Genomic DNA, 19,617 nt, shown 5'->3' on the forward strand with positions numbered 1-19,617 from the left:
CATCAAAACAGTGACAGACTGGGCTGTGATTTGCAATAGAAGTGTCACTGCATGCCCTTTCTCCCGATGGAAAAAAATGAATTGTTATGCAACCACACAAGGAATAACACTGTACAAAATACACAAAACAAAAATAAATGTTTGAAGGATTTATTATTTCATTGCATAAGTATGCATTGACAAATCATGTGTGTTTAATTCAGAGTAGACAAACATCTCAGAAGTGGCACTCAACAGCCAGAAGACAAGGAGGATGTTTTAACTTGTTCATGACTAACCCCCTCTGATGACTTAAATACATTCTTACTTGAAACATGGAAATTACTGGAAATGAGGAAGAGTGGAAAATAAAGTTCCACTGAAAAGAAAAACAAAGAAATAAAAAAAAAAAGGTTTTCTGTGTTTTGCCGCAAAGTAAAAACAAAATAATCTTAACTACATTTTACACATCTCATTCTTGAATAAGAAGCATGGACAGGATTGGGTTGTGTTTACATATACTGTAAGGAGTGTACTGTCTGATACTTGAGTTTTCTTCACATAGGGGTTTCTGTTAGCAGTGTCATTATAAAGCTAAAGTTTCTGTGCGAGACATTAAACGGACGGTTAACATTGTATTAAAGTTTCCCATGTATAACATTACAAGTAGCTTTGAAGTGAACAGCTGAAAGAGCAGATTTGAGATTTTACACCAAGTGTTCGTTTCAGAGTGTTAGGCAAACCCCTCAGCAGCTCCTTGGTTGTTTTCTCATCGATCCCAGCAGATGTGTCATTATGATGGATTGCTCTGTGGGCTTCGGGGAGACCAGCGGCGAGCCCGCTATATTGACAAGGCTCCCATTCCCCCTCTCCTCCTCTTGTTAAGTACTTCTCTTCCAAGTTAATGAACTAAAAAGAGGGAGCGTAATGATTTGTGATCGTCTCTTGAGTTATATTTAGTTTACTTTCAAAGAATAGAGCCCATGTAGTTGGCAGAATAAAGATTTCAAATTTAATCGTTTTAGTTTATAGAGCAAGAATGATGGATTTTATGTATTCCCATACACATTTTCTTCACAAAAAAAGGCGCAAGACATTCAGCATTTTGGGGTTGAGTTGAAATATAGCAACTAAAACTAAGAATATGGTTGAAATCAGCGAAACATATTTATCATAACTGAGGCATATTTGTCAAATTTGTATAAAACAACCTCCAACTTTCCGCACTCCCTGTGCAACTTTACAGCAGCAGCTAAAAGAGAGAAAAAGACAGATAAACAGATTTTTAACGGGCATAGATATGATACAATTCTCGGTGAGGGAAATCTTTAGGGACCAACCCAAATTGGCAGCAGGCGGGAGATGTGGCCTCATTCAGACAGTCTAATCTGGCATCTGTTATTGCAGACAGAATCAGTGGGCCCATGGGGCTGCCAGGAGAGGGGAGATAGAGGTGTAATTGAGAGCAGCAGTTTAGATTTAATAAGAAAATGAGATGAGATGGGGCCTAAGTTTGGTTGAGTGTCCACAACAATTGTCTTTTATCTGTTAGCTGGAGTCGTGGGGAGTGAGGGGTTGTTGGAGTCGCTTGAATGCACCATTTGTGTGTCTTTAAACGAGTGAAAATTGAAGTTATGGGTGACTTTATGACGTGGATTGATAGGGGACTAGACTAGCAGAGTTCGCAATTGTGTAAGTTGTCACCTCGCTTGCCAATTAGGGGTGAGTCAGAGCAGCTTGGGCTTATATCCATATTTATGTGATCTACATGCCCAGAGTTAGAATAAAGTACATCTATGTCCCTTACCCTTAACTGCAATGTGATTCATCACATCAGGCAGGATGAAATGGAGAAGACACATCCATCACACACATTCAAATCTAGGTCTAGCAAGTCACTATTTCAGTGTCTTCTAACCCAATTCTTGAACATCGCTTCCATTTTCTTACTTTTGGATACATGACCTGTTTATTTTTTGCTTTATATGTTCCCACTAGAGAGATCTGAAGAACATTTTAAATGGATCAAAGATGCGCTTATTTGGAAATACACCTTTATTTTCTTGTTCTAATAACATTTTCCTGGTTTCCTTGTCTTGTTTTATTATTAGACTGTAGTGATCTTCTTGTCCTTGGTGGCCTGTTTGATGGCCGCCTGCTCACAGATGATCTCCTTCAGCCTCTGCAGCCGAATGTTTTGGGTGCTCAGGTCGCCCACGCCTGTCTGGCTGCGGTGGAGCAAAGACAGGGCGTTGATGTACTCCAGCTCGGTGTAGCGGACACCCTGGTCCACCACCAGATTCAGCAGCTCGTCTGCAGTGTTGTACAGCATCTCGTAGTACTGCCTGAAGGGAAAAACAGTAACAGGAGAAATAAAAAATAAAAAAGGTTAATAACACTTCATAAACCTGTTTTGCATATTTCCAGTGCAGAATCAAAAGGAACAACAACAACAAAGGGGGAAACACAAAAAGCGAAACAAACTGATGTTGCTGTCAAGCCCAATTTCCTTAAAACGGACTTCAAGGACCTCACCCTGGTGAGCTGCTGGTGGAGGGAAAACATTCAGCTCCTGCATACTACTGAGACTATTTTACTGAAACACTGTTGACACATCCAAAACAGGAATAGGTTGTGTGTAGAATTAATGGCTCTTTAAGCGGGACCTAATGCCACAATGGGCCATTAGAAAAAGACCATGAAGTACATACTGATAAAGAGGGAGCACAAATGGGGAGAGAGAATTGATTCATTTTAAACAATTCCAGACATAAAAGGTCAAAGACTGACAGATTAAACGAGACTTTGTTTGTGCTTGTTAATATTGCCTGTCTTTATTTATTTGTCACTGAATATTTAAGGGTAGACCTCTTGTGTAAGTAAGCTCAGGATGCAACACTCATTAAAACAAATTCACAGGAGTAGACAATGTCCGGCTACTAAAATGGATTCAGGTAGAAGGGTTAGTAATGAAATGTACACTGCTGGACTTCAGTTGCTGCTCAGGGGAGTGCTGAGATGCAGGGCAGACAATTTTTCTTTTGCTAGAGGGTAAAACAGGTCAAATACCTTGGGGGACGTGTTTTGTGTATGTGTGTTCGAGGGGTAGTGTCAACAGCAAAATACAGGCACACACTAGAATAGGTTTACCAATTTCTGCCTCTGGCTGTGGGACAAATCTCTCTCTCCTAAGATAGACTAAATGTTACACCTCCATACAGTAGTTGTAGATAAAGTAGGTAAGAGAAGGCGTCAGGTTGTAGAATAGGGAATATAAACAGTCTTTTTTTCCCCCCTATCTGGACATCACTTAAAGGACCATTTCAGAGTTTGTGTCCAATATTTTTATCATACATTTTTCCCTTTTCTGTCAAAGCATCTATTTGACTATTTTTGAGTGTTTTGTTTATGTTGCATTTTTTGTCTTTTCTGTTCAAAGCATCTATTGATTTCCATTCATTTAGGTATGATATGAAAATCAATAAGATGAGCCTTGAAACTTGCCTGAGTTGTGTAGTTAATCCCATGTAGATCACGTCTGTGTTCTTTTTTGTCAATATTACATAGATGTTGGATGATGTCAACTAATGGAGGTCAATGGAAACTACTGGATGCTTAAACATTTGAAGTAGATCAGCATGTAAAAACCTCAGGTATGCCTTGTCTCTTTCCTTCTACTTGTGCGATATTTAACATTGACCTTTTTTGTTTTGTCCACATGGGAGGCATTTCAGGTAAAAAAAAAAAAAAAAAGATCAGGGGCAGATGGCAATCACTCAACAGTAGTAGCTGTTGCTGCGCTGTGAGGGCAGCCCTTCAGGGAAGAGAGATAAATGTAGGACTGGTTTTGTTAGGCTGGAGAAAAGCCTTGGAGGGTTTGGGTTTATGAAGAAAAAAGAGAGGTCCACCTGTTTCAAACCTCTTGTTGTTTGACACCACAGGAAGAAAGAGGGATTTGTTATTTTGTCTATGAAAGCATCCAGAAAAAGTGTCTCAAGCTTTCTCAAATGCCTGGGGAAGATGGAGACAAATGGGTTCAAATCTTTAGTGATTTCTGATGGTGCAGTAAAAAGACACTTTGGTCAGAAAAGATATTTTAATCTCCCATGTTTGGCTCCTCCACCCATCCAGGACCCATTCTCTTCTTCAAATGATCTTTTTCGATGCTAACGAGGCGTTAATGAGCACTCGGGAAGCTTCTGTTCCAAGGTGTTTTATGTGCCGTCATCGTGGAGATTCAACAGCAGGAAAAGACCTAGAGAGAGTAATGGAGGGGTGCGATGAACAAGATGGAAATGAAGAGGTAAAAAATGGAGGGGAAAAGAGTGATGACTGAAGAGATGAGTGAGGAATAGATGTGCATAATGTCTGTTTTTTGGCCTTCCCCTTGCAAGTAAATGCCCTTGGCCATCCAAGCAACGAAGCATTTGCATTCTGTCTCACTCTCCAGCCTGCTCTCAATTTCTCTCCAAGGTCTTGTTCATTTTTCCATCCCTGAGCTCATTTCAAGAAAAAAGCTTGTCAATATTGATGAGGGTCACATTGGTTCATTTTCTTAACCGGGGGGCGAGACAGAAGAAAGGCAGGAAAAGCACCAAGACTGGTCCCACTTGTGAATTAATCGCACAGTGAAATATGAAGCGTATGTGTCTGTCTCGACTTTGTCTGAATGCTAGTACCTTCAAATGTGTCTCTGTTCTGTATCCGTGGGAATCTGCAGTTTGTCTGTAAGTGTTTGAACACACATTTACCTCTACCATCGCAGAACACCAGCTCGAAAGCATTACCGTTTCATTTCTAGTAATTACCTGCATGCTTGAGGCAAATCACTTCATTGGGTTGACGTAATTGGAAAAACTGTAAGCAGTGAAAAACAATACATTTTCTTTGTTGAAGGAAGAAGCTTTGAATGAAAGGCGTTCCTATTTCAAGCGTTTATCCTGGGCTCTTAATAAGACACGGATTAGCAGAGGAGGAAACTGTTGATTTTGAGCAATACACTGAAGTAGAGTTACTCTCTCAAGAGGATAACTATTGCAAAACTTGTCAGCACTAGATGTATGTAAAGTCTTCTTGAAATGCCTTCATAATAAGAAAAACACTTCCTCACTGTGAATTTTCCTTAATATAAAAGCTGTGTTCACTCATTGGCTCACCCAAACTTCTTGCATAAACATTTCCGGGCACTGGCCACACAAAAAAATAAATTTGTCTGTTTGCATTCACACATGCAGCTCATCCCAACATTTTGTTGAATTATTCTCTGTGGTGCATGGGTCTAAAACCATGCAGATGAGGTTGATTTAAGAGTCTAATGTGAGTGTGAAAGTGAGTGTGCCAGCCTTGTGATAGATTGGTGTTCTGTCCAAGATGCATTAATTTGCCTGTCGCCCTGTGGGAGCTGAGACAGGCTGTGAGTATTGTGTATAAATGATGATGGATGGACAGTAAAAACGGTCTCCGGTAGAAGTTATCTAAAAGTTCTTGTTAAGAGTATAGGCGCTTCTTTCTTTTTTTATAAAGGAAAGCTTTCTGGTTGGCAGCAAGTTACAGTATGAACACCGTGCAAAAACAAATATACAAGCATCAAACTGCTGAAGTTATGACCGCTTTGACAGGCACCAAAATTCGACTTTGACATATTTTCCCCAGCCTAAAAAGTCTAATAGAATTGTAAAAACAGCTAAATGCTTCTGAATCCATCTGTTGATGCCACAGCAAGCGAGTGGAAATAAAAAATATCTCATCAGAGCTATAAAACAAGGCTTAACTACAGTATAATAGCAACTATAACTCACTTGGTAGTGATGTGTTTAGGGAAAATACAGCTTAGGATTTGTTAAAAGCAGGTCTACTGATGCTCATTTTAAACTGGTGATGGGGTGCTAAATCCACTGAGCAGTTTCCCTCTGTAGTCAAAACAGAAAGAAAGTGTGCAAGACTGTCATCTGGTTCTTAGTGTGTGTTTGTGTCTGAATGTGTGTGTGTGTGTGTGTCTCAGACAGCTGGCAATCTGGCCTGTGTTCAGTACAAAGGGGAGGGGGCTGGCTCGGAGAGGGAGGAAGGCGTGTTTGTGTGGAACTGTGTGCATGTGTGTCTGTCTATCTAGCGATGTGTCTGAGTGATGTATGTTAGCGTGTGCTGAAAACACTTTCAAACAGTTCATTACCCAAGCAGTTGGAAAGCCATTTGCCAAACAGGGTAAGGGCTGTTAATAAGATTAAAATCTCTCGGCACCCCGCCTTCAAGAAAGAAACCCCCAGCGACACACACACACACACACACACGTTAACACACATACAACCACACACTTTTTTTTATCCACAGAAAGACAGAGCTAGTTAATGAAATCTGCATTTTTTTTTTCCTGAAGAAAACCAATTGTTGTGAACTGTTGTTTTGATGGTGCCTTCCTTTAAGTCTTTCCTTCTTTTATCGCACACACATACCCCCCCTGTCCCCACACACACACACCCCACACACTCATTTGACAGATATCCACCTGCCTCCACCAGAAGAAGTCCCATCTATAAGAGCGCTGCTTTAGTAATCAGCTTGCGTTTCTGTGCATCACTATGCCTCCATGGTGTGCTTTCTATTAAATTTTAATTAGCTGCCCCCCTCCCTTTCCCCGCATACAAAGAATATTAAGTTAATTTATGATGCGTGGCCGCTGCGTGGGACAGACTGATGTATATGTCAACGGTTTGAGAGTGTAAAGAGAGAGAAAACATGGTGGAAAAGAGGGATGAAGAAGACAAAGACGAGTGAGAGAAAGACAGGAATCAGCACAATTTGTACCCCCCTAATTTCCAGCGTGTACAATATTAAGGCCATTATGAGCTGCCTCCGTCAGCGTGTTTGGAACAACACATTAATTGGTGATGGGGGAGATGATGTGAGGATGGAGGAGGAGGAGGATGAGAGGCCTCTCCATCAGCCGGAACCAAGACTTGTTGCTGCAGTAACAGAAACCAAGGCTGCAGAAAACAACAACAAGGCTTAAAGAATCGCCTCCTCTCGTTATCACTTACTTTAAATGAATGCCCTCACTACATTTCAAAAAGGCACTCTTCACAATGCCTTATTCTTTATTTTTTGACACCCTAATACAGGGTTTTTAAAAAGAAATTGTCCCCAACGTGGACACATCTAAAAAATCCTGACCCCACATTTAAGTATGGACGAGTAAAACTACTCATTTGCAACTCAGGCTTGGGGCCGCCTGGCTGTAAAGTTCAGACTTTAAAAAACCTTCTGGTACCTCTTACCCTCGATGTGATCGCTCATTTTAAACGTCAGCATAAACGATCAAATGATACAGGTGGTGTCATTAAGCTGGATGTTATTTCTTAACAGCCAACTGTGTGATCATAAAGAGCATTGTCTGGTAAACAAGTAGCATTTATGGCTTCTTTTTTTAAAGTCCTATTATGTGCCTGTTCAGTTGTCTGAAAACACAAAATATGTAAATGTGAGCTGCTGAAATGGTACATGGTGATGTTAAGCAGGACGAAACAGAACACTAGCTGAAACCAACAGAAATGTGTTTGACATGTTTTGGGATTTTACTTTAGTTGGACACATGTCCCATCTGTTAACATGGAGGAGGTGGAGTTTATGAGCTATACTGCAGCCACTCAGTAGGGGGAGCTCACAACATTTTGGCTACACTTTTGAGGAGCTGTTATGTTGTCCTTTTATTACAGTCCAGAGGTCCAGAGAGATTCCCCCCCCCGCCCCCAAAATTTTCAGGTGTGGGCGGCTTGCTTGCTTCTCCTCTTCTTTAAAAGCTGTACCCCAAAGTGCTTTCTTTCCCTTAATAGTATGTTTGTTAAAGAGAAAAAGCAAAATACTGCAGTTACACATTTCACAGAATTTCTAACAAGGCTACTTAGTTTTTGATCTCTTCCACTTAAATATGGTTGAAAGGTGTCTGAAAATGTTGTCAGTGCAGCCTTCTGCTCAAAGAACAAGAAGTACTTTTACAGACATGCCAGGTAGAAGCGACCATGGTTATTTAATTTCCACATGTAAACAGTGTTTGGAATGTAAGTTTTAATCTTGGTCCGTAGTACAGTATCTCTCCCTCCCCTTTCTCTCTTGCTCTCCCTCCCATGCTGTGCAATTGTCTCTCCTCTAGTAATGAGGAAAAGTCTGCAGAGACACTGAGACTAACGCTTCATCAGCAAAGACCGGCCCTATCATGCTGCGCCAAGCACAACAAACACACATGGACACACACACACACACATATACACTCTCACTGGCTTCATCAGCAAAGACCAGAGTCATCATGCACATTCATAAACACACACACACGCAAACACACACACAAACTGACAGTATTAATAGACAGGCTTCATCAGCGAAGATCAGTCTCATCATACTGCATCTTGCGCATGCACTCGTGGAAAAAAAAAAGGAGCAGAGAAAGGGAGGGGCTGGAAGAAGAAGGGAGAAAAACAATTCAGCAGAGGCGGTGCAGGTGGTTGTTCGGCAGCAAGGAAAAAAAAAAAATAAACGAGAGAGAAAGAAAATTGGAGAAAGGGGGACTGAGAGGGGAGGAAGAGAGAGATAAAGAGAGAGACACAAGGTGACAGGAAGGGAGACAGAAGCCGAATGAAGTGACAGCGTACTGAAGCCAGGCCTAAATACAAACAGTTTTATCTGTTGACTCCCACTACCTCCTGACACGGCCGTCAACTGTACTTATTACCACATTCTCTGCAGACACACCAACCTGACACCGTCACACACACACACATACATACACAAACACGCACACACACACACACAGACGGTTTATGCGCATACACTGTAGAGGCTCGTAGAGAAACGCAGAGGCTGGGGCGGGACACTATGCAGTACACAAGGTTCTTGAACAATTCACACATGTACGCCCGCACACTGTACTCATTTCCAGCAGCAGACAGTCGGGTGCAATGGGCTGAACTCTGGGGCATCTGAACAGCGAGCTTGTCAGACTACTGTTTAGCCTAGCTACGAGCTAAGGGGGCTCGCAAGTTAGCTGATTGTTATGACAGCGCTGCAACCTGCCTACACGGGTCACCGGTCAGCTCCCAGCCCTACCGCTTATGTGTTTGTGTGAGCGTGTGTGTGTGTTTTGAGTTTGTTATGTCTGTGATTGCGAGTGGGTGTCTGGACAAACATACCTTAAATGGCCAAAATATTACACGAACAATCATATACACATTTATTTATGTTTACCCCTGTGCAGAACATGTTGTGTGGGGCCTGAGGTTTTTAAAGGATATTACTTCTCATGTCTTCCTGTGAAAATCCACCCAAAAAACTATCTATGTTTGCATTTGAATTATGTAATGTAGTATTTTTCTAATGATCCAATTACAACCAGCGATGATGTTACAACGCATTGATAGTCATTGGATAAAAGTCTTAAACTTAAGTCATGGTCTCAAGCCAGTCAGTCATTTAGCTTACTTGATCTAGAGCTACACAGTTAGTCAACAGCTAATCAAAAAACTGAAATATGACTATTGTGCGTCAGGAAACAGCTAAAGCAAAAAATAACTTTAAGACACGTAATAAACAAAAAAAAATAGTGCAAAAAAAAAAAAAAAAACTGACATATTAGGGCATTTAAGTATCTTGTGTAGCTGTGCAGAAAAACAATATGTGCTAAGATTTCATATCTCAGTGAGAGCTATTTATTTTTAATCCTTATTTAAGGTTGCTAAATCTCTTGCCAAGCGAAACACGCCTGAAACGCTGGGGTGGACTGTTGCCAGGCAACAATAAGTTTTTTTCCCCAAAGTTTTATTGTTTTGTTTTCTTTGGAGCTATTGTGCCTTCTGGTCCTTTCAAGATAAAAAGCCTTGACAAGAAAATCACCTTTATCTCATCTCTGCATCTGTCAAGAAATCAACATAAACAAAGGAAACAGAGCGAGATGGACACGAGGGACCACGAGGGGAGATCAATGGAGTGACAAGGTTGCGGATGCTGTCAATACACACACACACACGCACACACGCACGCACACACACACAGTACACACAGATGTGAAATTGCACTGACACACAGTTCTGTAGAAAAGGGCAGAGCCACTGAACTGTTTCTGAGCAGATGGTCTGTGTCGGTCCACTTGTGTGTCAGTGTTTAGGTGTGTGTGTTTGACCTTGACCCACAGGCTGATATTGCTGCCAAACTCCTGACTGAGAGACAAGAGACTGCCATAGGACCTTGTCATACACACACAAATACAATACACACATGCTCACACACACATTTGCATTTTAACACCCTGTTCAATCTTGAAAATTGACATACTGTAGGTCTATACTGGATTATACTGTACATAAACATGGATTCAGCCACAAGGTGGCAGTGTTTGCACATTATTCTTCCAAATCTATGAGCCAGAGGGGAGTGAGAGTGTGTATGCGTCTGTGTGTGCCTTCATGAGTTCTGCACTGCTGGTGACCGGGCCTCTCCTTAGTATTAACTCAGATCAGTGGTTATTACTGTGCCCTTGTTCAGGTCTCTTTCAACTCTCCTTTTCACATACAAGCACAGAGAAGCAGAAAAACAGGCAAAACACACTCTTAAACACTCCCACATGCACACACGTAGGAACATAAAAAACACATGGGTAGACAAGCAAGCATCTGCAGCTTTTTCTCCAAAGCGGGCTTCCTGCTGGGATCATTTCCTTTCCTCAATTCTCTGTGGTTTACCTACAGGTGATAATAGAATACTAATGAATATTCTGCTTTTAGTCCCTCTTTCTCAGACTGCTTTCAAAGGCTGATAGGGGCAAAGTCTGTTTTCTCAACATCTATATTGGGGATGGAAGTCACACAGCAACACACGATAGGATAAGATAGGATAGGAAAGGATCATATAAAACAAGATCCAATATGATGCGCGAAACCTGGACAGTGAAAAAATGATTTCCAAACAGTGATTCTACGATAATTGATGTGTTTCAAGACAAATTTTGTTTTGTTTTGTTTATTTATTTTTAAAATACTTTATTAGAACAGTATCCCCTCCCCCCATCCCATCAAGACAATTGTTTAATCAAACATTCCGATACCTGATTAGTTGAAGAACACACTAACCTTCATTGATGTCATAAGAACCATAAGGAGTCATGGAGTAGTAAAGGGTTAGATAACTTGGCAGGGAAATCTGTTTAGAATGCCACATGTTAATTTGGCACCATTGATTCAATAGTACTATCAAATAAGTCAGGATGACAATATATTTCTGTATTAATACTTTGTCCCATCCCTGATTAATGTTCTTATTTCAGAATGCTTTCTTTATGTATGCAAGCCAGTTTCATTTCTCATTTTTTACAAATATTTATGCCCTACACATAAAATGTTGATTTCAAAAGTCTGATCTGCTTCTGTCCAAGTTCTGGTGTGTGTGTGTGTGTGGAGGTTGTGTATGTGTGTTTGCAGGAGATGGTGTGTCATCAAGCCAGAGGCTATCCAATCCAGAAAACCATGAATTTGTAAACAATGCGCTCCACAATTCCCAATCAACACCTCCACAAGGACCCACGCCTCGTTATAAGAGCAAGTGGGAGAACCGGAGGAAAGACAGAGGAGCCATCACTGGCTTTTCTCCATAATCAAAGCAGACAGAGGGTAGAAATAACATGCTAATCAATGGTCCTCTACATCCAGTACAGTTCAGGTCATTTCAGTTTACTTCTTTGTTTGTTTTCCTGGACAGAAACTTGGCTTGCAGTAGCGGCATAATACAAATGTCCTAACACAGACTGCAGCACATGGATGCCCATTCATTTAAACCCATGACACACTCATAATGAATCCAGGAGCCGTGAAAAGAAGCTAATTAACCCGACAGCGCAACATGCTAACATTGTAGACATGGGTAAACACTTTCTTTTTTTTTTTAAACAACAAATATTGAGATAGAGAAGGTTGGTCAAGGTGTGTTACAATAGAAAGTTGATGCTGCCAGGACGATAAATAAAAGAAAAGGAGATCAGTCAGTGTAGTTCTTAAATCTTAAATCAGCAGATTTTTATACTAAAAAAAATGTTCAGCTCATATAGGAAACATTTCATGGCAAAAGTTAAAGGCTTTACAACTTTTTGTCCAACAGGGCAAGTGTCCCACCTCTAACATGTCATATTGTAAATGAATACAGGGAAAAGAGAAAACTCAGGACGTACTGTAGAAGGAGAAGGATTCCAATTAGTCAATGAAAATGAGGTGTTAAAAATTGGAAATGAAGCTGTTTTCTCCTCTCAACGTTTCATTAGCATTTCCATCTCTTTCTATCTACCTGTCCATGTTCCTGTCTTTTACTCCGTTGAATCCACTTTATACCCTCGCTCTCTTCTCATAGCCAATTCTTTACCTTCCCCACTGAAAGACATCTTTTCTGTAACTTCCTTTTACTTCGTTTTTCAATTTTCCTCACCCTAAGCTCTCCCTTCTTTCCCCCATCTTTTCCATCACCTTCCCTCACGCACACTCTCTCCTGTCAAGGATACAAACTCCTGAAAAAAATAACAAAAAACAAAAAAAAATCACATGAATCACCTATCTCTTTCTTGTCTTCTCCTCTCTTGCTCCCTCCCTCTGCCTTTCGATTTCACAAAGATATTTGAGCGCTGATTTCCCCCATGCCTGTCAGGGCTGCACTGCGCCGGGCAACAGCAGGTAGACTCACAAAATATCAATGCATGAATAAGAAATAAACACCAACAAGCATGCACACCGACACAGTGTGGATGACAATCTGTTTGACCATCTGCCTGCTGCGTGCATTGACATAGTTGGTGTCTGAACTTGAGGACATTGTGCAGTGTGTCTGTGCAGGTGTGTAGTTTGGTTGGACCGTTATCAAATCACTTAGGCTAAAAAAACACCATGAGGTAAAAAGTACCGTCTTAATACACTTCATTTGATTGTATATTTAGGTATAATTTAGAATATTACGCTGATTAGGTAAAAATTAGACTGATCTATTATGAGAGGCTTCATCACCATGAGAACAGTGAAAATCAGGGGGAAATAACAAGCATTTCAAAGAGGAGAATGGCTGAACAATTAAGAGTGACCGACTATCTGCAAAATATCCTCAATCAGCTTCTTCAGCCCCAAGGTTGTGTGCTTTATTTTTTTTACAGACCCATTCTGTTGGAAGGCGAGTTCCTGGTTCATTCCACAAAAAACTGCTCAGGGTGAACTGAACTGTGGCTAACCCTGTGAAAAAAAACTCAATTAGAGTATGTTTTTGTTTTTTTACCTGGCGAAGTCTAAGTCGGCCTCCCTGGACATGGTGATGTTGGTGAGGTTCTGCTGGAGGACAAAGATGTTCCTGCACATCTTCTTGATGCCGGACTCGCTGATTCTCTTGAAGTACTGGGCCCCGTTGATGAGGATACAGGAGATGAGATGACCCAGACCTAGTAAGAAGAAGAAGATGAAGAAGAGGGGAAAAAAGATTTTCAAAACAGCACAAAGAATAGAGAGGAGCAGAAAAAAAAAGGGAAACCATAGTGAAAGTCTGCATTTCTCAAGCTACAGCTCCATTCTAACCTTCAAAAATGTACTGGAACTTGTGCTGCTGCAGGGCGGCCCCCATCGCCTCCTCTATCGCCGAGATGTCCTTGTTCAGTTTGACCACCAGGGGGTCGTAGTCCATGCTCTCCACATTGGCCACAATGGCATAATTTCCTTGCTTAGTCAGGGGGATCAAGTAATGGAAACAATGCACCCTGGATATGACAAGGGAGGGAAGCAAAGAAAGAGAATATGTACAAACTAGTTATTGTAAAATGTTGATATGGGTTAGGGTTAGGGTTAGGAGGATAGACATGTGCTGTTTTATTCTCTGTTAGAAGGTGGACTCCAGGTTTCCCTGAGTATTCTTACTTATACATATACTTACTCTCACACCTATAATTTAAGCAGAAATCATTATGTTGAGAGTACTCTGAACAGTTCCACTTATTAAGCTGCCTTGACACCACTGCTGAGTACTATTCAGACAGTGAAGTTAAGGGCGACCTGTAGAGTGCAGTGCTAAATACACTATTCTGTACAACTCTTAAGAGGCATGAAAGACCTCTAAAGAATGTGTAGTAAGTTGACTGCTTGGATCCAATAATAAAAAGGTTTTGGATTGTTGTAGATGTTTAAAAAAAACTGAGGAATTCTCTGAGTTTCCTTCAGATTACAGACCATTATTGTCCCCAAAAACAATGATAAAATCCATAAATGGCACAGAAGCTTATAAGTTAAATCGGCCTAACATTCTGTGTTTCAGGATCTTCTGATTTGGGTTCTGTCAGAAAGTTTTATTTGAGGGAAACCCATGTGCTCATGGCCAGCCAGCTGCTCCTGTGGAGTAATTGCTCAAATGGGTTTCACTCTTATTGGACAGATTGGTAAAATTGGTAAAATAACACATATTTGGGATCCCTAATTTACTATTCGTTACAACCTTCAATCTACCATTATTGAACCCAAAATGAAAATAACTATTATTAAACAAATATCTTATTCTAGTTTGTTTATGGTAACATGTTTTAATAATGGTCACATTGCATTCTAGGTGACTATAAAGACCTTCTTAAATATTGTGCGTCTCGTCGTTTTCAATTTTAACACCTATATTTTCATCCAAGGTCCTTTAATTCCATTGAGGGCTCATTTTGGTCTAGACTAAAGGCTTCAATACTTTTATCGTTTTTATAATCACAGTGCACTGAGCAGAAAGGTATAAAAGTTTAGATAAGATTAGGTCGACTATAGAATGTATAAAAATGATATGGGTGAACCTCTCCTCCCCCTTAGGCAAAGCCAACAACTAAACCACATTTCAAGCCATGGATCCATCTTCTAACCCTCTATTCAATCATTTCTCGCATTTAGCAACTCTATCTCCCATCTCTTCCTCCCACCCTCGCTCTCTTCCTCATGGCTTCATTTAGCTGGTACCACTATCAGGGGAAATTTGCTAGATGGGGAGAGTCAATGGAGTGTGGCATATAGCTAGACATCAGCCTCAGGGAGGGTTTTCTACCAAAATCATAAACAATATTGCATAAGCTACACAACAGTCCACGGGGAAATGGTGGTACATGGAGGGATGGAAGAAGGGGGATGGGAGGGGTGGGGGGTGATGGAGGACTATTAGTGCTTGTGAGGGGGAGAAAGTATATGGTGTGGTAAATTAAGTTGGGTATTGACGTTCGAAACACATACTCAAGACGTGGTATGAATTCCTGAACTTGTGCATTAAGGGCAGAAGTGTTATGCCACTGGTAAATTTTTGTTCGCATGATTTAATGACATGTCCTGAAGGCGTGTGTGGTACAGTCATGGTAGCTGGGTTTTAAATGATTTAAAGTCGTACTTTAACAACCCGTGTTTCATTCAGCTGGGGAGGTGAAACAAGTGAATTATAACAATAGTGTGTGGTGACCTGAAACTACTTGCAGAAGCCTACCGACCTATGGTTTTATTTTCTGTAGATCCATATTTATTTTAGGAAATGTTTACTTCGAGAGAAAAACACTAATATCTTCTAATTATCAGTAATACAATGTAAAGTAACAAACCACTACAACAGACAGAGTCCTACACTATTTTATTTTTATCATATGAAGATATGCTGTATTATATATATAATAAAGAACTTCCTAATGTTGTGCTCAAAGATCCGAATTGTTGGTTTGGATGGTTGTCCAATGAATCCAAACAATCTACCTCAAATCGTTCAATAAGATCATTCGCAACAAAATCATATAAAGCACCTATTTTTTTAATTTATGTTAATTCTGCTAAGTGATGTGACTTCCTCTTCCTTGCATACCGGACTTCCAGGTGCAACACCAGGAGGCAGCGGTCTGCGATGTCCTGGAAACCCCTGGACAGGTCATTAAGGGTTTGGAGAATCTGTTCCCTGCTGCGCTCGCTCTCGCCGACCACCTGGCTGTCTGCTGAGCATGGAGAAACATCTGGATGGACAGGAAGACAAACAAAAAACATCACTAACAAACAAAAACTTGATCCAACAGTGGCAGCAGTATTGATTCAAAGGAACATCCCTTAACTAGGGCAAGCAGATGTAGCCTAAAAACGCTGCTAAATCGCTACCTGTTCAAGAGTCTGTGACCTGCTCAAACACATTGCACAGTCTTCGGTATGTATGCATTTTATGTTCACATAATCAGGTCTTGAAAATGACGCCAGCTCTTACAGTGTATACAACAGTAAACCATTAGTTCACACAGACTTCCTGAGTCCTTCAGCGCGTACTTGTACTTTCTTTTCGCCACTTGTGCTGAGACAGCAGGAGCATGTGTCAGTGCACCGCATTGTAAACCACACAAAAACCAATGTGTGTGTGTGTGTGTGTGTGTGTGTGTGTGTGAAAAAAAGAGAAGGAGAGGGCTAGGGAGCATGGGAGCATGATGAGTGTATATAAATTCAGCCCGGTGTAGATCAATGGCCATAAATTAGCAAGGGGAGGAAAGGGAGAGAAATTGGCCCCGTCACTCATATGTAAGTCTTTTTGGTCAATGAGGCGAGTGTGTGCATGTGTGTGCGTGTGTCTGTGTGTGTGTGTGTGTGTGTGTGTGTGTGTGTGTGTGTGTGTGTGTGTGTGTGTGTGTGTGTGTGTGTGTGTGTGTGTGTGTGTGTGTACAAAGAGTGACTGTTGAACAGGAGAATGCAGGGGTTCACGATCGATGTGCCGCAGTCATAGCCAGCTCCCCAGTTACTCTTCTTGCCCTTCCGAAGGTCACACATGCATGCACGTGGGCACACACTCACACACACATGCACACACACACACACACTGACACACACGCTAAGGACTGAGTGTCATCAATTGTAAACCAAGGCCAAGATAATCTTTTCATGTGTCCTCCCTCTAAGACTGATACTTTTGACTGATATCCACTGAAACATGAAAAAAGAATTTTACTCTAAGGTAGTTGTTTTCATCACCAGATAAAAGCATTGTTACAGAGTCCAACCAAAAACTTGGAAGAACTGTAACAATTTATTTTCATACTTCTCATTTCTGAGTTTTTTTCTCTAAATTTAGCTTAAACACAAAAGTTGGCATGAAATAAGACGTATGCACTCCAGGTTTCATAAGTTATCTTGTCATGGAAAAAGCTTTTCGCTGCTTTCTCTTAAGTTTCAAATGCATTGGGAGCAATAAAGCTGACTGAAAACACAGAAGAAACTCTGACAGCTGTGGGTAACCAGAGCCAATGGATATTCAAAATGCAGAGAGTATAGACGTTTTAAAACTGAACAGGGGCATAAAAATGTCCTGTAACATTAAGAATCTCTGGAAAGAGGTAAAGTTCAGAACAATATGGGACTAAAAGAAGACATCACAATCCAATCTTTAAACTTCAACACAGTCACCCTTCTTTCTTGGGTTTAAAAGTAACACCTCTGCATGTCCTCCACATTTAAAGGACCTTTTTTGCTTCCTCACATTGTAATGCTTCATCGTACTTACAGTATGTTTGCACAGTGAGCATGTGCTGGGGAATATGGGCTTCGGCAACTTTACCTAACAGCTACTTTAAATTAACCTCTGATAAGATGAGGGGCCATTGGCTTAAACCGACAGAAGTGAGGTGTGTGCCATGACCATCCAATCAGCAAAGCAAACACACCGCGGCTGTATGTCATGACATGAGTGTGACAGCTTCTCGTATGGAACGAGTGTCTGACATACCTGCAGGAGATAAAGGTTGGAGTTGTTTTTCTTAATAAAGATGGTGCATGTGATGTGTACTGTATGTGTATGAAGTGCAGCATGTATTAACTTACTTGCTAATGAACTCTCTTCTTGGGTAATCCTCTTGATAATGTGTGGGAGGACACTGCAGTGCAGAGTCATCTGCAGCAGGTACAGGCGGTTTCTAGTGTAACAGGGCGCTTCAATTCAAGACTTTAACTTTGGTTTCAATCAAACAAATAAAGATTAAACACACTTCTGATTCATGTCTAAATATGTAATCAAATGTCTAATTGCTATTGTTAGATTTCAATAGTCTGGATGTGAAACTCTGATGGAGACATGGTCAAAAAATCTACAAGTATGTTTGGTGGCATTGTATCTTTGTGTTTTTGAGGTTTGCTGTGGCATGATGGCGACATCATCAATTTTTATATCTCCTATTTTTCTCTCTTTAATTGGCTACTGGGGTGTTGCTCAGAAAAAGAAAAAGAAAATCAACATTTATTTAATTATTGAGATGGCTGGTCACTGATGAGGTTTAAGACCGAATGTGTTACACATTTATATGAAGAGAAAATCTGGGAACATCTGTAAGAGGCCCAAATCAGAAATACTCTCTTGTTTTCTAATAGTGCAAATCAGGAATTAAATGGGCTTAATTTCATTCAATCTAAACATGGCTGAACTCAACACATTAAATCTAACATTTCCATGGCTCATGTGTTCTGTAGTTGGTATGGATTTTAAAGAATAACTCAATCAACAGTCTTCAGTACTTCTGCACAAAATCTATACAATTCCAACACTAGGCCTCCTCTCCACCAGCACTAAACCTTGAATGTCTTGGATTATATCTTCAGATCGTTGATATCAATATTAATCCAGCTAAATGAGCCGCAGGCACAACAAACAAGATCGGTCTCAACAGAAAAAATCCACAATGATTTCTCGAGGGAGCAGAGCATATTGACATTAATTGACTTCATTTGATTGTGTTTAGAGGATGCTGTTTATTCATCCTGGTCACCTTATCTGTTCATTAGTAGACACAGAACGCAGGACTGATACACAATACTGCCATTCAAACTAAAAGCCACAATAACAAGGGATTTTTCCAATTAGGCTGAGGAACCTTAAAGTTGATTAGATTATAATATTGTTGTTATTTTGCAGGGAAGGAATGTTAGCAACATTAGCATGTGCTTTATGCAGCTAGCAGTGCATTATTATAGAAACATAAGGGTGCTTTGACACCTGTAGCTCGATTCCTTAGTTCCCATTCTGATAATGTAAAAAAATAAAACATTGTTTCATTTTTCCCTTTGGTCGTTTTTTGTTCACACCACAATAGGGCTCATCTGTTTGGTTCTGGAAGTAAAAATCGTATTAATTTTCTCCATACCTGACATGATTATTAGCCATTATGTCATAAGGGGTCGAGGCCACCTCGTCTAGGCTATCTTGGCTCGAGGGCGGTTGCTATATTCACACATGTCTAATCAACATGGGCCAATGGGGAAGATGTCTTGTTTTGGAACAACTTCTAAGAACGATTAAACCGAAGTTGTTGTGCAGTGTGTCTCATACTATTCTGTGGTTATGCAGCCTGTAGGAGCGTTATCTCACTGATTGCGAGTTTGTGTGTCTGTGTGCAAATAGGTGAGCGTGTGAAAGTGACTTGGCTTCTGTTTCCTCGTATGTGCATTATAAATAGGGGGCTCGCTGTGGCACACTCTACTGGAGGTCTCTCCAGGGGGTGTCCATGAAACACATAACCGCAAAAAATAAAAAATACAGACACACATGGATTCCTTCTTTGATGATGCGGGGGAGGTATCGCAGCATGGGGGGCGCCATTAGAGTCTGGGACAGACGGGTGAAAGGAGA

At 40.7% G+C, this 19,617-nt stretch overlaps 1 protein-coding gene across 1 annotated transcript in view; it reads right to left on the reverse strand.

Moving 5' to 3' along the window:
* Positions 1-136: 136 nt before the first annotated feature.
* Positions 137-19,617, reverse strand: part of exoc4 (exocyst complex component 4) — a 105,924-nt gene continuing 86,443 nt past the window's right edge. The window contains exons 17-20 of the mRNA XM_061030341.1: positions 15,835-15,979; positions 13,554-13,732; positions 13,261-13,420; positions 137-2,324 (exon numbers count right to left, since the gene is read on the reverse strand). Coding sequence (XP_060886324.1) covers positions 2,087-2,324; positions 13,261-13,420; positions 13,554-13,732; positions 15,835-15,979 — 722 coding nt within the window. The 3' untranslated portion in view covers positions 137-2,086. The remainder of the gene's footprint in view (positions 2,325-13,260; positions 13,421-13,553; positions 13,733-15,834; positions 15,980-19,617) is intronic.

This window comes from Labrus mixtus, chromosome 22, assembly GCF_963584025.1.
Source record: "Labrus mixtus chromosome 22, fLabMix1.1, whole genome shotgun sequence".
NCBI classification, from domain to species: Eukaryota; Metazoa; Chordata; class Actinopteri; order Labriformes; family Labridae; genus Labrus; species Labrus mixtus.